The 27,616-nt window shown below is 41.0% G+C and overlaps 1 protein-coding gene across 3 annotated transcripts in view; it reads right to left on the reverse strand.

The window, feature by feature from the left end:
- Positions 1-7,220: 7,220 nt before the first annotated feature.
- Positions 7,221-27,616, reverse strand: part of UTP4 (UTP4 small subunit processome component) — a 35,265-nt gene continuing 14,869 nt past the window's right edge. For all 3 annotated transcript variants that reach the window (XM_032854086.1, XM_032854087.1, XM_032854088.1), the window contains 11 exons: positions 23,008-23,179; positions 22,818-22,909; positions 21,288-21,384; positions 20,480-20,544; positions 18,477-18,599; positions 17,936-18,092; positions 15,076-15,182; positions 13,949-14,044; positions 10,741-10,926; positions 8,934-9,044; positions 7,221-7,428 (listed from right to left, as the gene is read on the reverse strand). In XM_032854086.1, coding sequence (XP_032709977.1) covers positions 7,312-7,428; positions 8,934-9,044; positions 10,741-10,926; positions 13,949-14,044; positions 15,076-15,182; positions 17,936-18,092; positions 18,477-18,599; positions 20,480-20,544; positions 21,288-21,384; positions 22,818-22,909; positions 23,008-23,179 — 1,323 coding nt within the window. In that variant the 3' untranslated portion in view covers positions 7,221-7,311. The remainder of the gene's footprint in view (positions 7,429-8,933; positions 9,045-10,740; positions 10,927-13,948; positions 14,045-15,075; positions 15,183-17,935; positions 18,093-18,476; positions 18,600-20,479; positions 20,545-21,287; positions 21,385-22,817; positions 22,910-23,007; positions 23,180-27,616) is intronic.

The following is a 27,616-nucleotide window of genomic DNA, read 5'->3' on the forward strand; positions in this document are numbered from 1 at the left end:
AAGAAAGAATTCAAAATGAGAAAAATTCTTACAAAAAAATCATTACAGCAGAATCCTTCTTTGCAATTAGGGGAGCAGGATTTTCCAAGCTGCAAATGTCAGCAGAAGCTCAACCCTCCAATTCTCCCCCAAATCAATTGCAATGAGGCCAGCTCCCCGTTCCAGCAGGTCCCAATGTGCCCAAGTGCTTCTACAGTCACAGACGTTTCTGGCTTTGCTCCAGCTGAGGTGTGAGCCCCCAGAGGCCTGAGCTATGTGAAATTTCTGCTTATTAGAGAGCACTTGGCAGCCAATTCCTTAGAGTAGAAGCACTATTTTGAACAGTTTTATGTCCATAATCATCGAGGTTGGGCACCTGACAACACCTTTATTAGCAAAAGGGAAGTGCTGGAAATTCTTTCCAGAAGTATCAAGACGTTTTTGATCAAGAGAGTTGGAGGAAGTCATAGATCTTCCAACTAAATAGCAAGGACACTTAGGTAAGATAACAAGTTATGTGACAAAATATTTAACTCTAGGAGAGAAGGTAATGGAGGTTGCTATTTGGGTTACTTGAGGGTTTTTACTTAAAAGATTAAGTATATCCATGAAAAATTCCCAATTTATTGAGGTGTTTTTTTTTTTTTTAAGATTTTATTTATTTGACAGACAGAGACCACAAGTAGGCACTGAGGCAGGCAGAGAGAGGAAGGGAAACAGACTCCCTGCCGAGCAGAGAGGGGGGGTTAGAATCTGGGATCATGACCTGAGCTGAAGGCAGAGGCTTTAACCCACTGAGCCACCCAGGTGCCCCTATTGAGCTGTTTTTATGAGATCCTCCATCAGAATCTAATTTTCAGTGTTCTCTCTCATTACTGTTTTGATCAGTCACACTCATCCGGTCCAGTCAGTGTCTCCCCGATGCCTTGCATGTTCCCTACTGAGGCCATCCTTCCAAACACCTCCTGCCCCTCTCAACCACTTTCTCACATAGCAAGATCTCATCCCAGGTTTCCCTATCTACCCAATTTGCTGGGATTTTTCTTTTGAACGATTTTATTCTATGCCTGCCTGTTTTGCCCAAGTAAGTTATAAAATACAGGCGGGCAGGGACCACCCATTGGCGTCTTTTCATCCCCCACTATTCCAGAAATACTGCCTTTAATGAGAAGGAACTCATTAAACATGTGATTGAAATTCAGTGCCTCCTGTGCTGTAGTCATTTCAAATAATCCCTCTGAAGGTTACTGGTTCCTTGCAGAGTGAAAATTACCATCTAGGAAATCTCAAGTAGTCAGTGGAAATCTACTTACTATAGATAATGAAATCTGAAATAAAAAGAGTACACATCTGTTTCCACAGTTTCTTAGGGACAGAGAGACAAGCTCAGATAATTCTCTGAACAGGCCTGTTATTTTACCTACCTATAAAAAAGGCAATGGCCGAGATAATTCCTAACAACCTTTCATTCCTCTCACCTATCGGTATGTATTCTTTGCTCAAGCTATTCTCTTACTGTTTCTCAGAACAATGCAGGGATTGTTGCTACTTTTTTATTATTATTATTTTTAAAAGATTTATTCATTTGAGAGAGCACACACACATGGAGTTGGGTCAGGGTGGGGGGCAGAGGGGAGAGAATCTTTAGCAGACTCCCCTTCAAGATCCAAGCACAATGCAGGGCTCTATCTCACCACCCTGAGATCCTGATCTGAGTTGAAAGGAAGAGTCGGACGCCCAAATGACTGAGCCATCCAGGTGCCCCTCTGTTTCATTACTCCTTTAAAATGAGGGGAGTGGATTAGCTCTTTCAATTCTGTAATTTCCTACAATTCTATTACTTAGGCTCTGATTCTATGCTCTCTCAAAACCCAACGGTCTTCTTCTCCCCTTTCTCCCTCATAGTAGCAGTATATATCACAAGGTAATTAAGAGCATAGGACTCAAACTACAGTCTGGCTACTGACTGTACTATATGGCAACCCGCAAGGGGCTGAGGTCATGAGCCTCAGTTTTTTTTTGTTTTGTTTTGTTTTTGAGATTATATTTACTTGACAGATCACAAGCAAGCAGAGAGGGAGGCAGAGACGGGGGTGAGGGGTGGTGGGAAGCAGGCTCCTTGCTGAGCAGAGAGCCAGACGTGGGGCTCCATCCCAGGACCCTGGAATCACGACCCGAGCTGAAGGCAGAGGCTTTAACCCACTAAGCCACCCAGGAGCCCCGAGCCTCAGTTTCTTATTCGGAAAAATTCAGATACCTTCTACTCTAAGGATGGTTGTGAGGGTTGACCAGGAGGTCACATGTGAAGTGTTTAAAACAGCAGCATCGTACCTGCCACCCTGAAAGACTTGCATAAAACGTACCTGCTGCTGTTATTACTTGTTGAGGTGCAGTAGCAGCAACACTAAAACCTCTGGTAGGACTCTACACTTTAAAGTCTATGCTTTATCTAAAAATGAGTCTGCCATAATTAGCTTTTGATTCCAGGCTTAAAAGGCAAATGACCAAATTAATTTCGGTGACAAACAGGTCTCGTATAAAGCTACATTTCGGCTGAAAGGGAGTATGCATTGCCAAGAGTCCGTCAAAGGAAAGAATTAGTGGATCTGGGGTTTGTTCCAAGGTTTGAGTGTTGTGTAATTTCATAAGGAAGGAGGGCCCCCAGCAAAATTGCAGCCCTTAGCAAGCCTGAAGGTCACCACCACAAAGGCGGCCTAATGCCAGAGAACAAAAACAAGAGCTGCTCAATTACTACTAAAGAAGAGACCAAAGGAAGAACCAAGCATGTAAGATAACCAATCCAACATCCAACTTTGAAAATTTATCCATGCATGACTCTTCCCCAGTTAGAAGACAGATCAATTGTCCCTTTCAAAGGGCAGTATTCCTTTGCCTTCCAGGAGAAGGACCTTAAAATGTATCTTTCTTTCCAGCACAAACATGAAGTGAAAGAGGGAAAGGTGAATACACCCTTTAGCTGATGTAAGCACATTTGAAAATTCATCCTGCCAAGATAAATCACTATTTATCTGAAACCCACAAAAATGGATTAACTATTTCATGCGTTAGGACTACGAAAAGCCACATCTGCTAACCACATTCCTAATGAAAAGCAGCTGTGTGACAGTATTTTAGGAAAATATTAGCAAGGACATAGTAACAGGTTAGTTTCATTGAATCCACTTAGTTATGGAAAATCACCAGTGTTTTTTATTGTCATGGAAATCACACACTTTGCCATGAAATTCAGATTAAGTTCCCCAAATAAAAATCCCCTTTCATTACCAGTTCCAACAGAATTTTTAGTGCCTCACCGTAAGACCTGGAGTCTTGCTGTCAGCTCCACCTCTCTTCTTTCAGGGGCCATTAAACCCCAAATCATGTTTATCGATGCACATGGTGTTTTTCAGCCTTCGTCCCACAGCTTCAACTCCCTCCTCAGTCCGTTAATGGAATAGGCGGTTGGAGGGATCATAGAACCCTCTGAGAATCTGCTGCATGCTGTGGGCACGTCTCAGATAAATGCTCACTTATGCAAAGTAGAGTAATCAAGTTTGGGGGCTCACAAAGTCCCTAAAGCCCTTCCATGGACTCTTTAATGGGCTGAATTGTGTCCCCTCAAAAATGTATAGGTTGAAGTCTAGCCCACAGTACCTCAGAATGCATTTGAAGAGAGGTTTGTGGAACTATTGGTGGTCCCTGGTACAGGCTCTGCTCTCTCTTGCTTCCACTTTTATACTGAGAATAATCTAGGAATGCCTCTTTTCTTCCCCTTTTCCTCTTGATCATTACCATGCAATTCCAACTGCTAACTGCCGGTGAGGTGCCCCTTGCCTGTACTCACCTCTAATGGTGCCTTCCTGATATACCTGCTTCTTTCCCCAACTAGGCTGTGAAGTTCTGCTGAAATCATCTTTCACTTGTTGTTGGTGCACGGCAGACAGCAGGCCCTCAATAAACGTCTGTTGAGTATTAAGTCCTGTAACTTCCTAAGGACAAAGAGCTGACACAAAGCCAAGCCTTAATATCTACATCTCTGCTGTCCATATATGAAAGTCACTAGCCACATGCGGCTATTTAAATTAAAATCAAATAAAATTTAAAGTTCTGTTTCTTTTGTTGCACTAGCTGCATTTCAAGTTCTCTATAGTCACATGTTGCTAGTGACTATCTTACTGTACAGCACAGACACAGAACATTCCCACCACCGCAGACAGTTTATTGGACAGTACCGACCTGTGTCTGAAAATACCTTGGACTATGAAAAAAAACCCAACACATTAAGAAAAAAAGGAAAAGAGGTTATGAATATGCAATTTACAGTTAGCTCAAGAGCCAAAACACATAAAAAAAGTGAGCAATATCTTTACTAAACAGACAAAATGAGATACTATTTTTCACCCATTAGATGGGCTACAATTAACGTCTATCTCTACACTGGCAGAGTATTAAGGAAATGAGTACTTTCAAACACTGCAGATAGAAATAGAGCCAATCCAAAGGGATGAAAAGTGAAAGAAAACAGACACTGTATGAACTAGCAATTCTACTCCCCAGAGGAAACACCCCCATGGGAGTACTACCCTGTGATGTACTAGGCTGCTCATTACAACGCTTTATGATTTACACACAAGACTGCCCACAGCATGCAGTATTATAGCTAAATCAAGTGCTCATCCACAGTGAGAAATGCTTAAACACCTTCACTGCAGCCTGTAAGATGGAAAAATCTTTGGTGTCTCATGCCTGCTCATTATACTTACAACTGGGTCCCTATAACCAAGAGATAGCAGAGGAAACAACTTTAAGAATGCCACCTTGGCCTCTCATGAACTGTTGTGACCGTGGGAATAACAACATCCCCTCCTGGTCTCTAATTCCATGAGTATAAAAACGAGGCCAGAGGCAAATGGTTCCTTTCACAAATCTGTTTTTTCCACCTCCAACCCCAACAACAGTTGGAACAGCTCCACTTTTAACTGTATCATGTATTACGGTTCAGAATGATGTTCCATTTGAAGAAAGTTTTGATGCTTAAAAAGCCACCAAGTTAGGTCTCTTGTTTCCAATATTCCAAGATTTCAGTTTCTAATTTGCTGTCATCTTCAGGGTAGAGGGTACATTATCCATTCAGAGATCAGATTACCAACTACTATATGAGAAAAGTGAATTTTTAAAGCATTAGAGTCAGGTTAGCAAAAAGGACCTTTCCTAGGTAGTCTCAGATCAAAATTTTTCTGTAGAATCCAGGTAGGAGCCATAGTCTGCAAAATGCCCGGACCAGAAACATGCAGCTTTTAGGTTACACAGCTCCCTAAAAGTAAAAGCACCCCGGAACACATGCTCTGAACTGTTCCTCTCATTTAATACTGCTTTGCCTTCCCTTCCCCCAATTTCTCTAACTTGCTCCAATCAGTTTCTGCTTCATTTGTATTCAAAGTTCCTCCACTAAGGAAGAATTTCAAGGCCCAAAGATCTTACTTCCCATACCATTTATGGAAATCCAAATCACTGGCTGGAAATGCTGCAAAGGAATGCTTTCTACTTTCAAAACTTTTACTTCGTCACTCATGATCTGCAAGCCTTTTCTGGCAGAATTACACCTTCCATAATCCACAAGAATATGTTTCAGTAAATCAAGTCTTAAACTAGACTCCCGTTAATAAAGACTCTCTGAATTTATAGCTCTACAGACAGAGAAAAGCAAGTAAGTTAATATTTAAGGCACCCCAGCCTCCCTCTGCTCAAGTGACTTGAACTTTGTTTTTAACCATGCCAAAGAAGACCGAAAACATTTCTTAGGAAGGGCAGAATCTTAGAGTCAACTGTAAGGTAATAATCCATACTAATGCAGACTGGGAAAATATGCCTAAGAAAATTTATTCAAGTAAGAAGAAAAGTAAATTATTTTACATGGAGGGCCCAAGAAGCTGCAGTTATTTGTTTAAAGTACTCCCATTACGGGAATGTCCATCTATGTGGATCCCCTATATATATGCTATTAAATGTGTTTTTCTCTTGTTAAAAAGAAATAACTCCCATTACCGTAAGGAAACAAAACAGGCAAAACAGAGAAGTGGCATCCATTATAAACCCTGTTTTATCTGTTACCTCTTAGCTAACCTGAAACAGGCTGTCCTATATGTTAAAAAGTACTGGGCTTTGTTTCTCTCTTATTACCTCTCTGTTAATTCTCTTCCTACATATCTACCTTAAATCATCACTTATTATTTGTCCTTTCCAGACTGGAGAATAAGGTTCATCTCAGCAAAAAATGTTTTTTGCCAGCATTTTACTCATGATGTCATCAGAACCCATATCCTTCTCTGCCTATACCATGGCCCTCCACCCCAAAAACAAACAAAACCACACATATTGGGTTTCCACAGGCGTGCAACACAATACCTTCATTGAGATGGGAAGGAAATCAATCTGCTCAGTTCAGGTTAACTAGAGTTCTTCACCTTCTAATTTAAAAAGAGTACATTAAAACTTGTCAGTTGATAACTCCCATGGGAATAACACAAAGCAAGTAGAAGACAGAAAAGGTAAAATATATGGCAAGCTTTCTGGTTCTGTCCTCCACTCCTACTGTTTACAAAATGCCCGCCCAGTGTTTCTTTACTCTTTGAAACTGGCGTATGCATATGTATATATAACTTTTATATTAGTATATAACTATAAAATGTTAACATGTATAAGATATATTATATATATTACTATATATGTTTATCAGGTGAAAGATGGTTAATGAGACAGATAACCTGAAACCAGATTTTTTCCCTTTAAATAAAATAAATAGCTGACTGCCAGAGGCCAAAAGCATCAATTTGTGAGATGAAGTATGGCAGTTAAATTCTTCCTTGAAACAAGGCTGACATCACTACTGGTAGTGAGGCTATCTTGAGGAAACAAGCGGAGTTCCCCTGCCCTCAAGGGCAATGGTGGGAGGGTCCCCATGCCTCTGCACTAGCCCTAGGCAGGAGGCTGGCAGACAGTGAAGGTCGTCAGCCCTCTGAAGCCTCAGGCATGTGTTAGGGGAAGAGAAGAGAAGAGAAGTACCATCTTTTTTTTTTTTTCCCTGAGACTGTGGTCTGAACAACAGGACCCTGAAAAAGCTGTATGAATTTGTAGTTGCTTAGAACATTATCCCAACTACAAATACCTTGGAGTTTCTATTCACTACAGTCAATGAAGCGAAATTACTGTCCATTATTTTGGAAGGTATCATTCATAATGACTAGTCCTAAAGAATAACTTTGTTTTATTATCATGATTTGTGAAAACAAACAGGGCAGACAGTTCAAGGAAGGACACAGACAGTGCCCTATTTTAAGTCCCAAATTTCTTCTTTTTGATGGGTGGTGGAAGCTGAGCGATGATGTCATCCAGGGGCCGTTCTACTGCCACCAGTGTTCTTTCATCCAAAAGATCCATGAAAAGCAGAGGCTGTAGAGAAATGATAATGACTCTACCAAGAGTTAGCTCCAGAGCCAGTCCTGAACAGACTGACTAGAGCTAAATGGCCAGCTCAGTTCAAGGCTGAAGGGTTGAAATCTCTGACAATCCTTCCTCCCCTAGGACTCAAAATGGTTGGTCAAATTGGGAGGTTTTTGTTTTTTGGTTTTTTTTTGGTTTATTATATCTATCTATGTATCTGTCTATCTAAAGTAATCTTGGGGTGCCTGGGTGACTGAGTCAGTTGAGTGTCTGACTCTCTATCTCAGGATAGTAAGTTCAGGCTCCATGCTGGGTGTGGAGCTTACTTTATTTATTTTTTTAAAGATTTTATTTATTTATTTGACAGAGACACAGTGAGAAAAGGAACACAAGCAGGGGAGGTGGTCAAGGGAAAAGCAGGCTCACTGCTGAGCAGGCAGCCCGATGTGGGGCTCAATCCCAGGACCCTGGTATCATGACCTGAGCCAGACGAAGGCAGCCACGTAACAACTGAGCCACCCAGGTGCCCTGGAGCTTACTTTAAAAAAAAAAAAAAAAAAAATCCTCTACACCAAATGTGGGGCTCAAACTCACAACCTTGAAACCAGGAGTCATATATATGCTCCAGTGACTGAGCCAGCCAGGTGCCCCAAGGTTAGGAACTTACCTTTCTTCTTCTTACTATTTTTTTAGTAATCTCTATACTCAATGTGGGGCTCAAACTCACGATCTTGAGATCAACAGTCATATACTCTTCTGACTGAGTCAGACAAGTGCCCCAAGGTTAGAAACTTTTAACTTGAGTTCACTAATAAAAAATTTCAACAAGATTTTTCATGTTTTTCTATACAGAACATTTGTTCTCTAATTTCGTAGGAATCAGTGTTAACCAATGGCTTTGGAGCCTGAATTCTTGGCAAACAGCAAGTTACAAATGCATTAAGAAACTAATCATACTTAAATGATTTACAGATGTCCCTCTTTAAAAAAAAAAAAAATTCTTGCAGACCCCTGAGAAAATGTTTCAGGACATCCAAGGAACTCTAATCTGAAAAGCATGAATATGGAACTTCCAAGTTGGCACAAAAAGCTCTAGTATCATAAGCTTAACAAATATTTGTTTCATATACAGCAAAAAGCTTAGCCCAGAAAGGGAAGTCACAACAAATCCAATGACTTCCACTTGCTTCAAATTTATCTTGTGGAACATGCTGCAATTGTAAGTCACATTTAAAGGCCAGCTTTAACACAAAGACACCACTCGAGCTCCAACATAATCTCTCAATACCAATGTATTTCATTTTGGGTAAGTATGCTGTGCATGCCTCTAATATACTGAGGCAAGAATAATGAAATGCAAACATAAGGAACAGACATCCTCAGAAAGGGACCGGTCTCCCAAACCAGGTTCTCTGAATATAAAATGAAGGTGCTCTTGTCTGCCTGTTGTGGAGCTTACTACATTTTGATAATATCCCAAGGAACCATCTAGAATATAATGCAAAATGTTTTACCTTATATATCTTAGAAATTTTAAAGGCATGGGTGGTACGCCTCCTGATAACATCTGATTCGTTCGTGGGAGGAAGTGGATTGTAGAGTAAGGTTTTGTCATTTGGAAGAGGCTAAAAAGACAAAGACATACTGTTTAAATCGTTATTTTTATTGGGCTTCTCCAGAACAAAGGACTGTACTGATTTTTCAGGCAAATACCACCTTTCAACCATCATATTAGACATGACTCTCCCTACTTCAGGAAGAGAGCCATGGCCACTTTTCCAGCTACACTGTCTGGCATGTGCAGGAGCTTAGCCCATGCAGGCTCTGCTTTCTAGACTATTCCCCAACCAGATCACAGGCCAAGTGACTAAAGTTCTCCCCAGGCAAAAATTGAAACACAAACCACCCCCACTGATCTCACTGACACCTAGAGAGATGGCCTCTGGCCAAGCAAGTGATATTTCATCTCTGACTTCCTTGGGAAATAGCTCTGCCCAGCATGCGGAAGTGATGGACTTATCGCCAATGCTTAACAAAAAAATATGGATGGCCCTGGGCTGAGTTACAAAGAGGCAAGCAAGTGGGAGGGGCCCTTCCTGTCTCACTCATCTTGCAAAAGGCACTTGTCAGCCAGCTCTGATTCCCACGCCCAGAGGACACAGGGCCTGCGAGATGAGTTCCAGTGACACATCATGCACACCGCCTTGAGAGCCATCTGCTGCTCTCCCCTTGGTTCCTTCCACCCCCACCTTTACAGAAAGACCAAAACATTGTTTGTTGGTTGCAATCTAAGCCCAAGCACATTACAGGCATGGCCACAGCAAATACTGCTCCTAAGAAACGAAGTACCTGCCCAGAGAAGACATGTAAATCGGGGTAAATCAAAACAGCAGCTGGCAGAAGCTAGAATCTAGAACTGAAAAAAATGCTCACATTCCACCTAAATCATAGCCACGAATAATGGAATTTTCCTGGCTGAACTTTTTTCTTTTCTTGTTTTTTAAAGATTTTATTTATTTGACAGAGAAAGGGAGAGAGAGAGATCACAAGCAGGCAAAGAGGCAGGCAGAGAGAGAGGGAGAAGCAGGCTTCCCCTTGAGTGCGGAGCCCGATATGGGGCTCGATCCCAGGACCCCAAGATCATGACCCAAGCCGTAAGGCAGACGCTTAACTGACTAAGCCACCCAGGTGCCTTTTCTTTTCTTTTTCTAAGATTTTATTTATTTATTTGAGAGAAAGTGAGCAACAGAGCAGGAGCTGGGGTGTGGGAGGGGAGGCAGAAGTAGACTCCCTGCTGAGCTGAGAGCAGACACTTAACTGACGGAGCCACCCAGGTACCCCAGGCTGGACTTTTTTCAAGCCATTAAGGCCAACTCTTCGGGCTTACAGATACTGTTTCAGCATTTTCAGGCGAGGGGTAAAAGTGGTCAAAACCTCAGCCTGTGTCCCCTTTAATAAACCTGTGTTATTCAGTCACCCCAAGGTGCAAAGGTGAAAATAATTCAGCCAAATTGATGGTATTCCCCATGAGTGTTACCTTTCCTACTCAAGTTTATGTGTTCACAGGCAAAGCAGAGAAATAATCAAATCAGCAAAAACCAGGACACAAAGGTCTGCCCATACCGTGGGAGCCTCAGGGGCCTGGGAATGAAAATGAGGAAACTGGCAAAACAAAAGTTCCTCTCCTCCAGATAATTGGTCAGGAAGTTTTATTCTGATTCTCCTTTCTCTTAACTCTTTGTACAATGTTGATTTAGAACTTGAAAATTCCTAAGTACAGAAAGTCAGTGTGAGCACAGGTGGTAGTAGTGAGGAACTTACCAATGACTTGTCGATGATGCAGAACATGTACGCATCATGAAGAAGGATGTGCATTGGTCTCTTGGGATGAAAACTGATGTGTGTGATGGGAGTATCCCTCTGGAGCCAAAGGTAATGAAACCCCTGCTTCTGGATGGTCCGGCTCCACTCTGTATACTGTTTGTCTGGGATACTGTACTCAAATACCTGAAGAAGGGTATGATACACAAGAAATGCAGGCCGGTACCCAGAAAAACTCTCATCCCTAATCAGAAAATATCTGTACAAACCCTGACTGTATCATATTCAGCCTTATGCTTTCTACTTTTTCTTTTAAGTAAAAAAATTTTAAGGTAAATTACAGAATGTAAACAATTAAATTAACACAAAAGGTTTATAGTTTAAAGTCACCCTGTCGTCTTGACATCTCTCTTCTCCAAGACAAGAGCAGTCTATGTTTTACATCTTTTCGATCTTTTATGCATATAATACAAGCTATTCTGCATGTTTCATTTTTAACTTAGCATTTTATCATGGAGACTGACCCATGTCAGTTTCCGTAACTGTAGCTATATATCACTCCTGCCCCCTTAAAGAACACATAATAATCCATTCACATTTTGGATGTACTATGATTTACTTATCTAGCCTGTTTAACAGACGCTTAAGTTATTTCCAATCTTTTACTGCTACAAACAAGGCTGCAATGATTATCTCTGTCTTTCTGTACCACTCAAAGCATACATCTACAGGAAGAACTTTGTTTTTTTCCTTCTTAAAGATTTATTTATTATTTTAGAGTTGGCAGGAAGAAAGAGGGAACACATGTGCACACACACGAGCAGGAAGGGCATTGGGAGAGAGAACCCCAAGATTTCACACTAAGCACAGAGTCCAACACAGGGCTCGATTCCACAAACCCGAGATCAGACATTTAACCAACCGTGCCACCCAGGCACCCCAGGAAGAACTCTTAAAATTAGAACTTTTGATTCAAAGAGCATATGGATTTAATCTTTTTTTAATGGATCTCAAAGTGTCCTCTAAAGGGGTCATATTAATTTATGCAGTGTACCAAGTGGTGTTTTCCTATATTCTCAAAGCACTGCGTATTATCAACTCTACAGATCTTTGCTAATGTAACAGGTACAAAAAAATTTCCCACCAGATGTCATGACTGAGGCACCTAAGGACCAAATGCCAACAAAAGGCATCAGGTGGACATTCTGTGTGGCAAAGACTAGGATGTAGCTTCACTAATCTTTCAGTTTCTGGTCAAGAACACATAACCAGCAAACCAAAGTGACAGATTTCATTTTCTGGATATAACATTTATAGGTCTGCACATGTGAGGGTAAAAACTGCTTATCAAAGCAGCAAGCATTATTTGCCCAGCAATCAATCTACTTAAATGTGGTTCTCAGATCACAATCTTTCCAACAGCTCAGAGAGGAAGGTATTATGCCCATTTTACATATGAGGATATATAAGTATTTATCATTTCACACAACATGTACCATTTCACAGTATCTGTAACTCAGATATTTTAATATTTTAAAGATCTTCTTGCAACTTGGTATGGAAAAGAGCACTAGGCTATGCACTCATTTTGATAACCGTTACCTCTATTACAGGTAACAGATTTCACTAGAGACTAATTTCCTTATCTGCAAAAGTGAAGGCAAATTACATAATCTTTTAGTCACTTCCAACCTCAAGATCTTATTCCATCCCATATCTAATCTAACACCTGGTCCATGTCATCTCTCTAGTCTAAAAACAATCAGTAAAATGAATACTTCAGAATTCCTCCTCCTTCCTCTATCTCTTTACTCTGTAATCTCAGAGCTTCACCATTTCACTGTGTCCATCAAGCCAAAGGCTATTACTACCCTATAATGTACTCAGGCTATACATGGAATCTTTATTACACAGGAGAAAACTATCTGTATATCATCCAATATTTTCAAACAAAAGCTCCTCCGAATACCGGCAGCAAACTCTTCGACCTCAGCCGCAGCAACTTCTTCCTAGGAACATCGCCAAAGGCAAGGGAAGCAAGGGCAAAAATGAACTATTCAGACTTCATCAAGATCAAAAGCTTTTGCAGAGCAAAGGAAATAGTTAACAAAACCAAAAGACAGCCGACAGAATGGGAGGAGATATTTGCAAACGACATATCAGATAAAGGACTAGTATCCAAAATCTATAAAGGGCTTATCAAACTCAACACCCAAAGAACAAATAATCCAATCAAGAAATGGGCAGAGGACATAAACAGACATTTCTGCAAAGACATCCAGATGGCCAACAGACACATGAAAAAGTGCTCCACATCACTCGGCATCAGGGAAATACAAAAAAAACCACAATGAGATATCACCTCACACCAGTCAGAATGGCTAAAATTAACAAGTCAGGAAATGACAGATGCTGGCGAGGATGCGGAGAAAGGAGAACCCTCCTACACGGTTGGTGGGAATGCAAGCTGTGCAACCACTCTGGAAAACAACATGGAAGCTCCTCAAAGAGCTGAAAAATAGAGGTACCTTATGACTCAGCAATTGCACTACTGGGTATTTACCCTAAAGATACAAACGTAGTGATCTGAAGGGGCATGTGCACCCGAATGTTTACAGCAGCAATGTCCACAATAGCCAAACTATGGAAAGAACCTAGATGTCCATCAACAGATGAATGGATAAAGAAGATGCGGTATATATACACAATGGAATACTATGCAGCCATCAAAAGAAATGAAATCTTGCCATTTGGGATGATGTGGATGGAACTAGAGGGTATTATGCTTAGCGAAATAAGTCAATCAGAGAAAGACAACTATCATATGATCTCCCTGATATGAGGAAGTGGAGATGCAACATGGGAGGTCTGGGGGGTAGGAAAAGAATAAATGAAACAAAATGGGATTGGGAGGGAGACGAACCATAAGAGACTCTTACTGTCACAAAACAAACTGAGGGTGACTGGGGGGAGGGGACTAGGAAGAGGGTGATGGGGTTATGGACACTGGGGAGGGTATGTGATATGGTGAGTGCTGTGAAGTGTGTAAACCTGGTGATTCACAGACCTGTACCCCTGCGGCTAATAATACTTTATATGTTTATTTAAAAAAAAAAAAAAAAAAAAAAGCTCCTCCAAAATTGTCATTATCTTAGCTTCTTAGTTACTATCCTAAAGAAAGGAATTAGAAAGCACTGGACTCTCTTACCTGCTGGTCAGAATGAGCAATGACAAGGTTGTTGGTATTGGGAGCGATGGCCAGAGCAGTCACAGGGAAATTATAAGAAGGTACCGTGCAGTGAAGCTGGGAACAAATAAAAGACACAAAACACAACTCTATACCTTCCCTCAGGAAAGACTGGATGGTCTAGGTCTGTTGTTTTTAAATAGCGTTCCTTAGAACTCAAAGAGTTCTGTGGAAGTTCCTAAAAACATCAGGTAGTACCCCCAAACAATCAACTTTAATTAAAAAGAAAAACATGTTTAACGGCTTCCAAAACTGACAGCATTTGCAGAAAAGTTCAGAGTAAAGCTTGTGCTACTATCTCTACATCTGTATGAATTGCTCATAAATGTCATTAATCAAGGAATCTACAGCTCTACAGTAATTTAAAAGAAACTAATCCTTAGCCACGGACATTTATATATAGTTCCAAGACATGTGCACCACTACACAGGGACACTCTTAAATGCCAGGCAAGGCTCAAAGAGCAGTGCGTGCTTCTGCCACAATGTCATAAAGATTAAGTTATGCAGTTAATAAAGCAAACTCATTAAATGCTGCAGTTTGGTATCGTTCTATAAATGCTTGATGCTTAGTACAAGTTTTGGGTACTTCTTGTATGGTTTTTATAATGAAGATGAAAATTTGTACGGGATCATTAGTAATCCAGTGTGTGAAGAACAAGATCATTACTAATTAGTGAAAAATATTTACCTATTCCTCTGTCAAACCTCTGTTTAATTTAAAAATACCTTGAAATTACAAGGCAAACTATTAAAGGAAATTGTTACTATCTGCAACAATTCAGCTGGGTAAATTAGAATTTTCCTCCCCACAATACAGAAATAACCTGGATGTGAGTTCATCACTCATAAATCCTTAATTTCAAATTTCCGTAGAAGGGTACTTTCACAGTTCTCACTGACTGATTTTAATGTTGTAGATTATAGTTTTTGGGCTCCCGACAAGTAAAACAGGAAAAATTCTTAGTTTGGAGGGAAAAAAAAAAAAAAAAACCCTCAGTAATTTTCCAGGTCATACCAATCTGCCTTGAGTCTTATAACTGCAGGGTTAACTTGCTCCTGTTTCCTACTACTTAAACCTATGCTCACCTTTAGATGTTTTATGTTGTACACATGGACTCCAGCACTGGTACCTGATGAAGCTAGCCAATTCCCGTCAGGACTGACAGCCAAAAGACACATGGACTCCACCGTCCCTGTGCAGAGAGAATAAGTTAAGTCTCTGCATTCAGTGTCCACAGCCAGCCTTGGCCTGACTGCAAAAGCCAGCAATCACAACTAGATAATCTGATAGTTCTGCAAACAAGTTATAGATGTCAGTTTACTATTCATTTCTACCTTCATTAGCCATCCTTCATGTACAGAGGAGCTAGAGATAAACCTGAAGGCATCACTTGCTCAAGCCTGACTGAGATACTGCCTACTATAGGAATGGAGAATCAAGGTAGCAGCTACCTAAGTTTGTATTTCAGTTGTTTCAAACTCCTTTTCCTATCAAATGCTTTTTTCTTGTTTAAGATTTATTTATTTGAGAGAATACAAGCTAGAGTGCAGAGTCAGGGTTGTGGGGGGGGGTGAAGAGGGAGAAGGGAAGTCTTAAGCAGACTCTGCGCTGACCATGGAGCCTGACATGGGACTCAATTTCACAACCCTAAGACCATGATCTTGAACCAAAACCAAGGGTCAGACACTCAACTGACTGTACCACCCAGGTGTCCCCTACAAATGATTTTTATTATTTATTTTTATTTTTAAAATTTTATATATATGTAATATATATATATATATATATATATATATATTAGATTTTATAGTTAAAGATTTTATTTATTTATTTGACAGACACAGATCACAAGTAGACAAAGAGGCAGAGCAGGCTTCCCACGGAGCAAACCCCGATGTGGGGCTCAATCCCAGGATCCTGAGATCAAGACCTGAGCCGAAGGCAGAGGCTTAACCTAGTGAGCCACCCAAGAGCCCCTACCAAATGGTTTTTAATCAAAGTTAAGGACAAACAGCAAGTTTAACAGGCCTGAGGCATATACTCAATTTACTGGGTAGCTGCTGTACATGTGGGCCATCTTTGTCATCAAGGGATTTTTTTTTTAAAGATTTATTTATTTATTTATTTGACAAAGAGAGAGAGACACAGAGATAGTGAGAGAAGGAACACAAGCAGGGCTAGTAGGAGAAAGAGAAGCAGGCTTCCCGCTGAGCAAGGAGCCCAATGTGGGGCTCGATCCCAGGCCTGGGATCATGACCTGAGTTGAAGGCAGACACTTAACGACTGACCAACCAAGGTGCCTCCATCATCAAGGGATCTTAAATCTATCTGGCTAAATGAAGACTCATGTGGATTAAAAATCAAACAGCAAGGTTACATGCCAAAATAAGTGCTGCACACAATGAAAAGGCTTTATTTATAAGAAAACATATGACAGATGCTGAAGGATGAGTGAGGTGAGCAGAAAAGGATAGAGAACAACGTGAGCTAAGTGAAAAGGACTGGAATACACAGGCTTGGGGACTGTGAAGAAACAAGCCTGACTATAAGATGACAAGAGATGAGAAAAGAAGAGCAAATAAAGTGGTATCTATAATGCAAAGCCTAAGTTTAAAGGGTGCTAAATGCAAAATACAGAGTCTACATTTTTTAATAAAATCATATACAGGTACTCAATACACACTGTCACTTATTTTATCTAACTCTTAAACTGTGGGTGTCTTTTCGTATATGCTTCCGGAGCAGCTCAGAACCCTGAGAGTTTAAGTTAAAAGAGCTGAATTTCTAGGCTGATGGGAGTCTAAATGACAGTGAAGGTGCTATGATCCAGGCCAAGTGAGAAGCAAAAAGGCCCATGGGAAGTACTGGTTACCAAGTTCTCAATCATGATCTCAGCAATAGCTATACATAGTTACTTAGTCATGTATACTCAAGCTCTCAAAGAATGTTGAGAAATTCAAACACGAACTTTATAAGTAATGCAACTGCATGTATAAGTTCAACTTTAATAAAAACAACCAGGGCCGTGGTGTAGTTAGGGGTGTGTGTGGGGGTGGGCGTGCCTGGGTGGCTCAGTAGAATAAGGCTCAGGTCAAGATCTCAGAGTCCTGGGATCCAGCTGTGTCTGGGTCCGTATTCAGCTGGGAGTCTGTCCCTCTCCCTCCTTGTACTCTGGCTCTCTCTCGCAAATAAGTAAGTAAATCTAAAAAAAACAAAAACAAAAACAAAAAACCACCACCAGGAAGCCTGCTTCCTCCTCTCTCTCTCTCCCTGCCTACTTGTGATCTCTGTCAAATAAATAAATACAATCTTAAAATAATAATAATAATAATAACAACAACAAGGGGCGCTTGGGTGGCTCAGTGGGTTAAGCATCTCCTTTCGGCTCAGGTCATGGTCCCAGGGTCCGGGGATGGAGCCCTGCATTCGGCTGCTTGTTCAGCAGGAAACCTGCTTCTCCCTCGCCCTCTGCCTGCCACTCCCCCTGCTTGTGCAAATAATAAAATCTTAAAAAAAAAAAAAAAATAAAAACAATCAACAGGAAAATTAACATGTTTAAAGAAATACCTATTTACAAACATGTATCAGAAGTACACAAAAATATTAATGGTAGTTATTTCTGGGTGCCAGGATTACAGATGATTTTAACTTTCTCCTTGCTCTGCTAACAAAACTCTGAGAAGGGTGATGAAACTTCTGGCCCCAAATAAGGAATCAAAAACCCAGTGAGAAAAGAGTAGGTGTAACAAACATTTCAGATCTCATCAAGCGTTTTCACTTGCCAGATATCTCCTCCTACTTTAAATTACAAACATGTGAGTATTTGCAGGGTGGAGAAGAGCATTAGGGAAATCCAACAATGAATGAGGTTTAAAAGGAAAAAAAAAAAAAAAAATCCATCAGAGTCTGACAACTCTCTCCATGGGCCAGTTACCAAGTTCCCACCTGACTGAGGCTGGAAAGTATGCAGATGCTTGAAGCTTCCTTCCAAGAGCCGAATGACATGTAGAGACCCTTGATTTGATGCCACAAAGAGTTTTGTTGAATCTTCAGAAAACAAAATCTGAAGGGCAGAGCGAAGGAATGCTGGCATTTTGGAAACCTTGGGGTAAACGGGTAGTAAAAAACCAGTGAGAAAAGTGACACCTAGAACCCATCAAAAATAATTATAGCCAGGCTTATGAGGCAGTAATGCTTCCTGTATCTAAGGAAGTCAACTAACCAAGGACCTAGAACACTGACGTGCTATTGTAACGTATCTATCCCCGCCACCCCCTTCATCTCTTTACTGCCACTTTCTGGCATTTTCCTACTCCTCCAAAAATATAATTAATTCAAAATGGAAATAAAAGACTGTTTTATAACAGCTGCCTCCAAATAGTTTTTCACTGAGCAAAGATTCATACTCAATACATTCCACTTCACACGAAAATCACATACTTATGAAATATCTTAATGTTCAACCAGACACTGGGTTATCACTTACCCTTTGGAGGCTGATGTTGTCATGTTCATAATTCAACCGATAAAGAAAAAACCGAGAAGTTGTAGAATAGGCTATCCAACTTCCACAAGGGGAGATACAGCTGCAAATAATGTTTTCGGGACCCTGGGAATGTTAGGTATCAGGATGAATAACCAGAAAAACCTCACATGATAAGGTTCACTATGACATGAATCCTCAAGCTACTGCCACTGTGGACATAATCACAAATAGCTACACATAATCCTGACACTCATATGCTATGACTACAATTATTTCAGAAGTACAGCACCTAAATGGTGTGGCTTGAGTTCCAAAACCAAGAACAAAGGTCTATGAATACAAAGAACTTATCTCAGCCCTTTGTGGTTTTTTTTTAAGATTTTATTTACTTAAAAAAAAAAAAAAAAAAAAGATTTTATTTATTTATTTGACAGAGAGAGATCACAAGTAGGCAGAGAGGCAGGCAGAGGGAGAGAGGAGGAAGCAGGCTCCCCGCCAAGCAGAGAGCCCGATGCAAGACTCGACCCCAAGACCCTGAGATCACGACCTGAGCCAAAGGCAGAGGCTTAACCCATTGAGCCACCCAGGCACCCCCCTTCGTGTATTTTAAAGATAGCTTCATTCTAAAGCCTAACTTTAGAAACCTGAGAAAAAAAGCATTTAATGTGGTAAAGCTTTGCAGGCCACGTGACTTGGAAAACTCATTTTCTGGGTTTTGTTTGTTTGTTTTGTCTATGATACCTGCCTTACCTATCTCTAAGAAACAGTAAACAAAAAAAATCTGCAAAACAAAGGAAAGGTTTAATGTAACATTTGTGTAATTTAAAAAACTCACAAAATATCTAAATATATATACCTACGTACAGACACACACATACTCTGTCACACAGAAAAAGATCTGGAAGGAGATAGAGTGGATCGATTAACAATAATTATTCTAGGAGAGCAGACTAAAATTAAAGAGGAGGTCAGGAAGATAAACTATAAATATTGTTTGAATTCTTTCCAGTAAGACTGTATTCACAAATATTTGTGTAATTAAAGACATTTAGGGGCGTCTGGTTGGCTCAATCAGAAGAGCATATGACTCCTGTGCTCAGGGTTGTGAGGTCAAGCCTCAGAGTGGGTGCAGAAATTACTAAAAAGGGTAAAAACCTGGAAAAATAAATAAAATGGGGGCACCTGGTTGGCATAGTCAGTTAAGCGTCTCCCTTTGGCTTAGGTCGTGTTCCCAGGGTCCTGGGATGGAGTCCCTCGTCAGTCTCTGCTCAGCCACGAGTCTGTTTCTCCCTCCCCCTCTGCACCTTCCCCTGCTCCTGCTCCTGCTCTCACTCAAATAAATAAATAACATCTTAAAAAAAAAAAGACATTTAAAAGGAAGTTATAGAGCAGTTTGCATATTAATTTTCATCACTGTAGAAATAAAGGACATACCCATGTACACACAGGTGGAAAAATTTTTCTGGAAGGGTATACAAGAAACTATTGGCAGTGATTATCTATGAAGAGTGGGACCGGGATTTGGCACAAGGAGGTGGCTCCTTTTTCACTGCATAGTTTTATACCATTTTTAAAATTATTTAAATTTTTTTTTTAGGAGAGAGTGCATGCAGGAGGTGCAGAGGGGGAGGGAAGTGACAGAGAGAGAATCTTAAGCAGGCTCCACACTCACCACAAAGCTTGACATGGAGCCCTGATCTCACAACCCTAACATCATGACCCAAGCCGAAATCAACTGACTGAGCTGCCTGTACCATTTTAATTTTACAAAATATGCAAATATTTACATATTAATACCAAAAGAAAAAACACAATTTCCTGTATTCATTCATCCAATAAATTCTGGATGCCTAACTTAGGAAACCTAGTCCTGTTCACACAGTTCTTCATTCAAATCATTTAAGATTTTACAGTTTATAATATCAACCAAGTAACCCTCAAAATGCAGAATAAGAGAAATGTTCTGGACTTCAGAGCCTGAATACACAGTTACACTTCCTTACCTTTGACTTGAGGTGCAGCAAATGATCTGCATCTCTAGAAAGTGGAAGTGTATCCCCATTCTTTCCTGGAACAAGAAATTTCCCTGAGGTTTTCCTTCTCAAAGAAAGATTATTTGTACAGTTTTCTTTTTACTAAAAAGTCATTCCTGAGTAGAATGGAATCTTTACCCCTGGGAAATCAGGAAAAATGTCTGACTTAGTAAACCCACAGTTTCCTGGGTTTATATGAGGCAGAAATCAGTGGGCACTTTCTGAGCTCCTATTTGGGTGCCTCGGCTATGGCCCACAGTGTATCACTAATTCTTGGAAGCTACAACCTATAGCCAGGCATGCAGGTAGGTACAAGTGGGGTTTGTGTGACCTCGACTTCAACTTCATTTGCTCATTTTGGAGCCCAAAGCAAAAACCTCTCATCTACTATAAAACAACAGAGCCCAAACATTTCCTGAACAGGCTATACAAAAGGCCACTAGGCCATCACCCCAGTAAGATCCATGTGACCTCTTCTACGCAGGGCTGTCACTACCCAACATGAAATCTTCTCACTTTCAACAGCCTGTTTTGATCCCAGTCAAGGCAGGATAAACTGATTCTACAACTCTTACCTCCACTACACCTCGCAGTGTACCTTACAGAATCAACTTTTAACGTATGATCCTGCTAATGATTCTAACACTGAAAAACTCTGCTCTGAAGACACAGAAAAATCTACTTCCATTTTTCTACAATCAGATTTTCAACTACAATTCTAATTTTTTGATTCTCTCTCCAGTTTTCTTATTGGAAAAGACTTTCTCCCCCATTGTACCTGTTGCAACTGTAGATCCCAGTCGCCAAAGTTCCAAATGATGAGTGAACTGGAAAAGGAGAAGCTGCCTCTTCTTTGAACAGGAAATGAGACGTCGCTGTATTAAAAAAAATTGAAAAGTGATAAAAAAGCCAAGGTATCCTATCGCCTCAGTGCAATAAAGTACAAACATCCCAGCACATTTTTTACTGTTGAAATCCATGTACTTCATTAAAAGGTCCTAAGTCCTACCATATGCCAGCACTGTCCTAGCATCTAAGGACATAATGGTAAATAAAAACATAGCTACTGGCCTCAAGCTTGGTAGTCTAAAAGGGTTGACAAAGAATTGAACAGGCAACTGCACTACATGTGTTAAGAATTTTAATAGGGCCAAGCACAGTATGTAATGGAAAAAAGTAAAAAAGAGATCTAATCTAGCATCGTGGGGGTAAAGACAGGAGCCTTGGTTAGGCACATTAGTAAAAACTAGTCAGGCAAAAAAGGTAGGGCAGGATGTTCCAAGCAGAGTGAAAGCATGCAGAACTGTTGCAAGTTAGTAAGAAAGCATTAGAGGGAATACAGGCTTTCCACACACTGACCCGTGAGGGGGTAGGGACGAGGTACAGCAAGGGTTTGACAGGATTTAGTGACAGAAGATGCTGAAGGACCAGGGCCAGGCCAAGACAGGTTTCATAGGCCATGCTGAGAAATTAGGTCTTTATCATGAAGGCAAAGGGACTACCAAAGGCTTTTAAGCATGGAATGATGAGCAAAGTTGTTTTTTGAATGGATTAATGGAGACTAGGCTGGAATGACACAAATGTAAATAAAAGGAGATTATTCTTTTTTTTAAAGGTTTTTATTTATTTGGCACAGAGATAGAGAGTACAAGTAGCCGAGCAGCAGGCAAAGGGAGGAGGAGAAGCAGGCTCTCTGCTGAGCAGGGAGGCCGAAGTGGGGTTCGATCCCAGGACCCTGGGATCATGACCTGAGCCAAAGGCAGGTGCTTAACTAACTGAGCCACCCAAGCGCCCCAAAAGGAGATTATTTAACAAGTGAATCCAGATGAGAAAAGACACTGATTCAAACTAGGATAATGGCAGTGGAGACAAAGAGAAATGACTAAATTCACAAGACAATGAGGAGACACTCAGTAAGGTTTACTGGTTGAATGGAATGTAGAAGCAGGTAGCAGTAAGAAGAGTTTCTAGCTTGGGAAGATGTCCTTTTACCTAGGAAGGAACACGGGAAACCTGGATTTTCCTAGCTCCAACCAAAATAACAGAATCCAGTCTTAAAAACAAATGAACTCCCCATAAACCACAATTATCTGGAAAAGGGAATGATTTCTCCAGAACAAGAAACAGGAGTGCTACTGTAAATCTCTTGGTACCTGTACAGGTCTTTGTGAGAGCCTTGCCTCAAAAACAGAAGGAAGAATGAAGAAAGTAGGCAACAACACAAGTCCTATAGATTTGCCCAGGAAGTGTGAGCTATACTCAGTCTTACAGGACAGAGGGACAGTGGGGGCTACGGGGTGATACTTACATGGGGAAAAGTGATTTTTCGGAGAGCAGCATCATAATTCTTAACCTCCACTTTTTCCATGAGAGGACGAATGACTAAATGGGTGTCAGTGCCTAGGGCAGGAGGGGCAGGGGTTGGGAGAGAAGGCATTGGAATTAGAAAAAGTCCTGCATGGACAGGTAAAGCAGCAGCCTAGCACAGTGCAACCTACCTCCAGATATCAGTGCTGTCGGGCTGTGGGCCACGGCTCGAACGTCATGTGTATGATGCTGGAATGGCTTTGTCCGCACCCACTGCTTCTCACTGCTGTTGGAAGTCACAGAGACCAGCTGAAAATGGAATACTGTCCCCTCGGCTGTGCCCACCACGAAACTGTCTTCTTGCTGAGAAATTAAATCATTAGGGAGGTACATTTAAGCAAAACAGGGCCCAGTATGAAAAATATTCCCTGAGGTTTTCTGTCTGCACAGCCTAAGGAAAAACCTATGCCCAGAACTGAAAAGTAAGTTATAGGGTCTTTTTCCTACCGTGGAGGAGCAAGCTCACATAGGTAATCATGTGCCCCCTACTGACAAAATCAACAATATGTACCTCAGACTGTTAGAGTGCTTTCAAATACACAAATTAGACCCCATTAGAAGAGCAACAAAAAAGATCGCCTAGGAATAAATTTAAATTAATAGTAATAGAAATTATCCTCAAAAGATTTGGAAAACAGGGACTCAGATATGAGTACACCAGTGTTCACAGCAGCACTAGTCACAAAAGCCAAAAGATGGAAACCCAAATGTACATCAATAGATGAATAAATAAGTACAATGCAGTATATATATATAAATAATGAAATATTATTCAGCCTTAAAAAGGGATGAAATTCTGATAATTGTATAATGTGAATAAATTTTGAAATTATGCTAAGTAAAATAACCCAGACACAAAAGGACAATTATTACATGATTCCACTTATATGGAGTACCTAGAAGAGCAAATTCATAGGGACAGAGTAGAATAAAGGTTACAAGGGACTGAGAGAAATAAGGTGTTATTGTTTAACTAGTAGAGTTTCCGTGTGATGAGAAAGTGATGATGATTGCACAACACTGTGAATGTACTTAATGTCACCAAAATGTACTTTAAAATGGTTAAAATGGGGGTGCCTGAGTGGCTCAGTTGATTAACCAACCAACTCTTGATTCTGGCTCAGGACATGATCTCAGGGTCATAGATCAAGGACCATGAGGGCTCTATGCTCAGCTCTGAGTCTGCTTCTTCCTTTTCCCTATTCGTCTGCCCCTCCACACACACACGTGCATGCACGCATACTTTCCCTCTCTCAAAAATAAAATAAATAATTCTTTAAACAAAAAAAGGTAAAATGGCAAATTTTATGTTATGCACATTTTACCACAATAGAACAAGTTTTGTTTTTTTGTTTTTGTTTTTTATTTTTTTAAAGTAAAGTCAGGGCGCCTATGTGGCTCAGTCAGTTAAGCCTCCAACTCCTAATCTCAGCTCAGGTCTTGATCTCAGGGTTATGAGTTCAAGCCTCTTGAGCTCCAACAACAACAAACAAAACCCCCAGAAAACTACTGGGAATGTGGGAGGAAAAAATGCAGAACTGTAGACCCTAAAATTTTCAAAATTTCAAACCCTGAAATCCTTTTTTTTAGGATGAAGAGAGGGCAGGCTGAGAAGGGAAGTGGCCTGGTCAGTATCACACAAAGACCCAAGTTCCTTGGTCCTCAGTTTAAGGCTCTCTCTTACAAGTATCTTGAGCACTGTGACTTCTCTCAGTTTTAAAAGGTCTTGATGTATCTGGGACACCTGGGTGGCTCAGTCAGTTGAGTGTCCTACTCTCGATTTCAGCTCAGGTCACGATCTCAGGATCCCAGGATTAAGCCACACATTGGGCTCTGCACCCAAGCGGGGAGTCTGCTTGAGGATTTTCTCTCTCCCTCTGCACACCCTGGCTCACGTTCTCTTTCAAATAAATAAATAAATCTTTTATATACAAGTAAATGGTCTTGGCATGTCTGCAATTTTTAAAAATTATTTATTTATTTATTTATTTATTTGACAGAAAAAGAGAGAGGTCCCAGGTAGGCAGAGAGGCAGGCAGAGGGGGAGGAGAGAGCAGGCTCCCTGCTAAGAAGAGAACGCAATGCAGGGCTCTATCCCAGGACCCTGAGACCATGACCTGAGCCGAAGATAGAAGCTTTAACCCACTGAGCCACCCAGGCACCCCTTGCCATGTCTACAATTTAAAAAAATATTCCTCTGTAGTCTCAAACCATCCTAACTTTCACTCTGGCTTTTACACATACATATAACTTTGAGCAGGGGGGAAAAAAGAAGACAAGATGGATGTTTGATAAGGAAGTGAGAAAAGCCAGGAACCTGGATCAGGAGCAGCTAAACAGTCAAACAGTATTAAGATTAGATCAGCCAGTTAAGAGACATGAGATGTCTAAACATGTATGAACATGTAACTGCCACCAACTACACACTAACTGGGCTAAGAACTATACAGGAGTAATCTGCAAGGTTAAGTATCGTTTGCCCTATCAGGAGAAACTGAACGACTTTGAAATGGCATAGAAAATACTGGTATTCTTGTCCTGTGAGCCCTGTGACTATGTCAGAGCTATTTTATAACTCTGTAAACTGCAGTAATGAGAGTGATGCAAAAGAATTTTGGCTGGTGGAATGCAGCCACTAACGCCCTATGGACACAAGTCTAGCAAGAATTTGTAAGTAAATTCATTTCAGCATTCCTGATGACCTTAAAGAACTGCGTTTGTTAAACTGTCCTTTGAACTACCTTTAACATCTTAGTGGTTTCCTCATTAGTTAAAGAGTTACAGAAAATCTCTGACATTTCCATTTCATGTTTGCATGAGTCATGATCTTATCTTGTCCCCCCCCCATCATCATTTAATAGCTCTTTACACAGGTAAGGAAACGGAAACTTCAAAAGCATTTGCTCTGGGTATACCACACCACCTCAACCTGTACCAGTTCTCTTTGAGGTAACTTGCAGGCACATGATGGTGAGAAGGAAGGATACCATATTAGGTATAACAGACCAGTCTCTCCCTCATCTCTAAGAATACTATTTAAAGGGGCACCTGGGTGGCTCAGTGGGTTAAAGCCTCTGCCTTCGGCTCAGGTCATGATCCCACGGTCCTGGGATTGAGCCCTGCATCAGGCTCAGCTCCGCTGCTCAGCGGGGAGCCTGCTTCCTCCTCTCTCTCTCTCTCTGCCTTCTTCTCTACCTACTTGTGGTCTCTCTCAAATAAATAAAATCTAAAAAAAAAAAAAGAATACTATTTGAAAATCATTATCCCAAGGAAAAGTGGAGATGTTGAGCAGCTTATGAATTCACAGACTGTACCCCATCCCCAACGAAACAGCTCATTTGCCTGGGTGGCTGAGTTAGTTAAGTGTCTGCCTTCAGCTCATGTCATGATCCTAGGGTCCTGCAATGGAGTACCACACTGGGCTCCTTGCTCATTGGGGAGCCTGCTTCTCCCTCTGCCTGCTGCTCTCCCTGCTTGTACTCTTGCTCTCTCTCTCTCTCTCTGGCAAATAAATAAATAAATAAAATCTTTGAAAACAAATAAAAAAATAAACAGTTTATTTTCCACAAAAGGGGAGGACAGTTTGCACAAAATCCCACCAACAGAGAGGGACTAAGAAGGCAACACTAAGGGGCACCTGGGTGGCTCAGTCATTAAACGTCTACCTTCGGCTCAGGTCGTGATCCCAAGGTCCTGGGATCGAGCCCCGCATCAGGCTCTCCGCTCGGCGGGAAGCCTGGTTCTCCCTCTCCCCCTCCCCCTGGCTTGTGTTCCCTCGCTTGCTGTGTCTCTGTCTGTCAAATAAATAAATAAAATCTTTAAAAAAAAAAAAAAAAAAAAAAAAGAAGCCAACACTAACTCACTCCACATCATCTTCTCCTGAGGTGGAATCATAAAAGAACTGAAAAGGAAATGAAAGAAAACGGCTCTCTTAGGGTGCAGAGGGAACAAAGCAAGGGGAAAGCTGACCTGGAAAGGGAGAGGGGAAAGTGTCCTAATTCGATTACAGAGCAACTGTTTCACACAGAAAAACAATCTGAAGACTGACCTCTAAATGAAAGCAAATGTTCACTACAACTCCCTGCAGGAATCAGTACTCGCCTACTTGTAAGGGTGACAGACATCTAAGAAGATCAAAGGACTGGGTGCTTGCCACCATTCACTCTTCAGTCAATGAAAATCCATTAAAAAGATATCTAAAAATAATCAGCTGTTCTGGCAAGAGAGTATAGTGGAGAAAAGCCTCGAAATTAGGATCAGTTTCAAAAGAGGTGTGAAAATAATGCCAATAACACACTCACTGTGCCAGATACTGCACCTAGCACTTTTACATGCACTGCCTACTTAATCCTCCCCAAGCTCCAGAAGGATGTATTTCTAGTCCCCTGTTTTCACAGAAGAAAATGAGGTTTTGTAATAAATAGCCCACCCAAAGAAGACGAGTAGCTTTGAAGTGCTACAGCTGGGATTCAAACCCAAGTCTGCCCTAGTCTGAGAGTGTGATAAGCATTTTGAAGGCTGGAATTTGTACAATTCCATTTTTTTCCCTTAAAACAAATGAACAGCACATAGTTCCCTGACTCTCGGGCACATATTTGCCCACATTTAAACATCTCTGAAATGAGGATATCTTATAGCTGTCAACCTGCGCGTGAGGGACATCTTCAGATAAAGATCAAACGTCAGCATTTGCAGAATGGGGGGCACCTGGCTGGCTCAGTTAGTACAGCGTGCAACTCT

Source organism: Lontra canadensis, unplaced genomic scaffold (genome assembly GCF_010015895.1).
Source record: "Lontra canadensis isolate GAN:19392208 unplaced genomic scaffold, GSC_riverotter_1.0 scaffold8, whole genome shotgun sequence".
NCBI classification, from domain to species: domain Eukaryota; kingdom Metazoa; phylum Chordata; class Mammalia; order Carnivora; family Mustelidae; genus Lontra; species Lontra canadensis.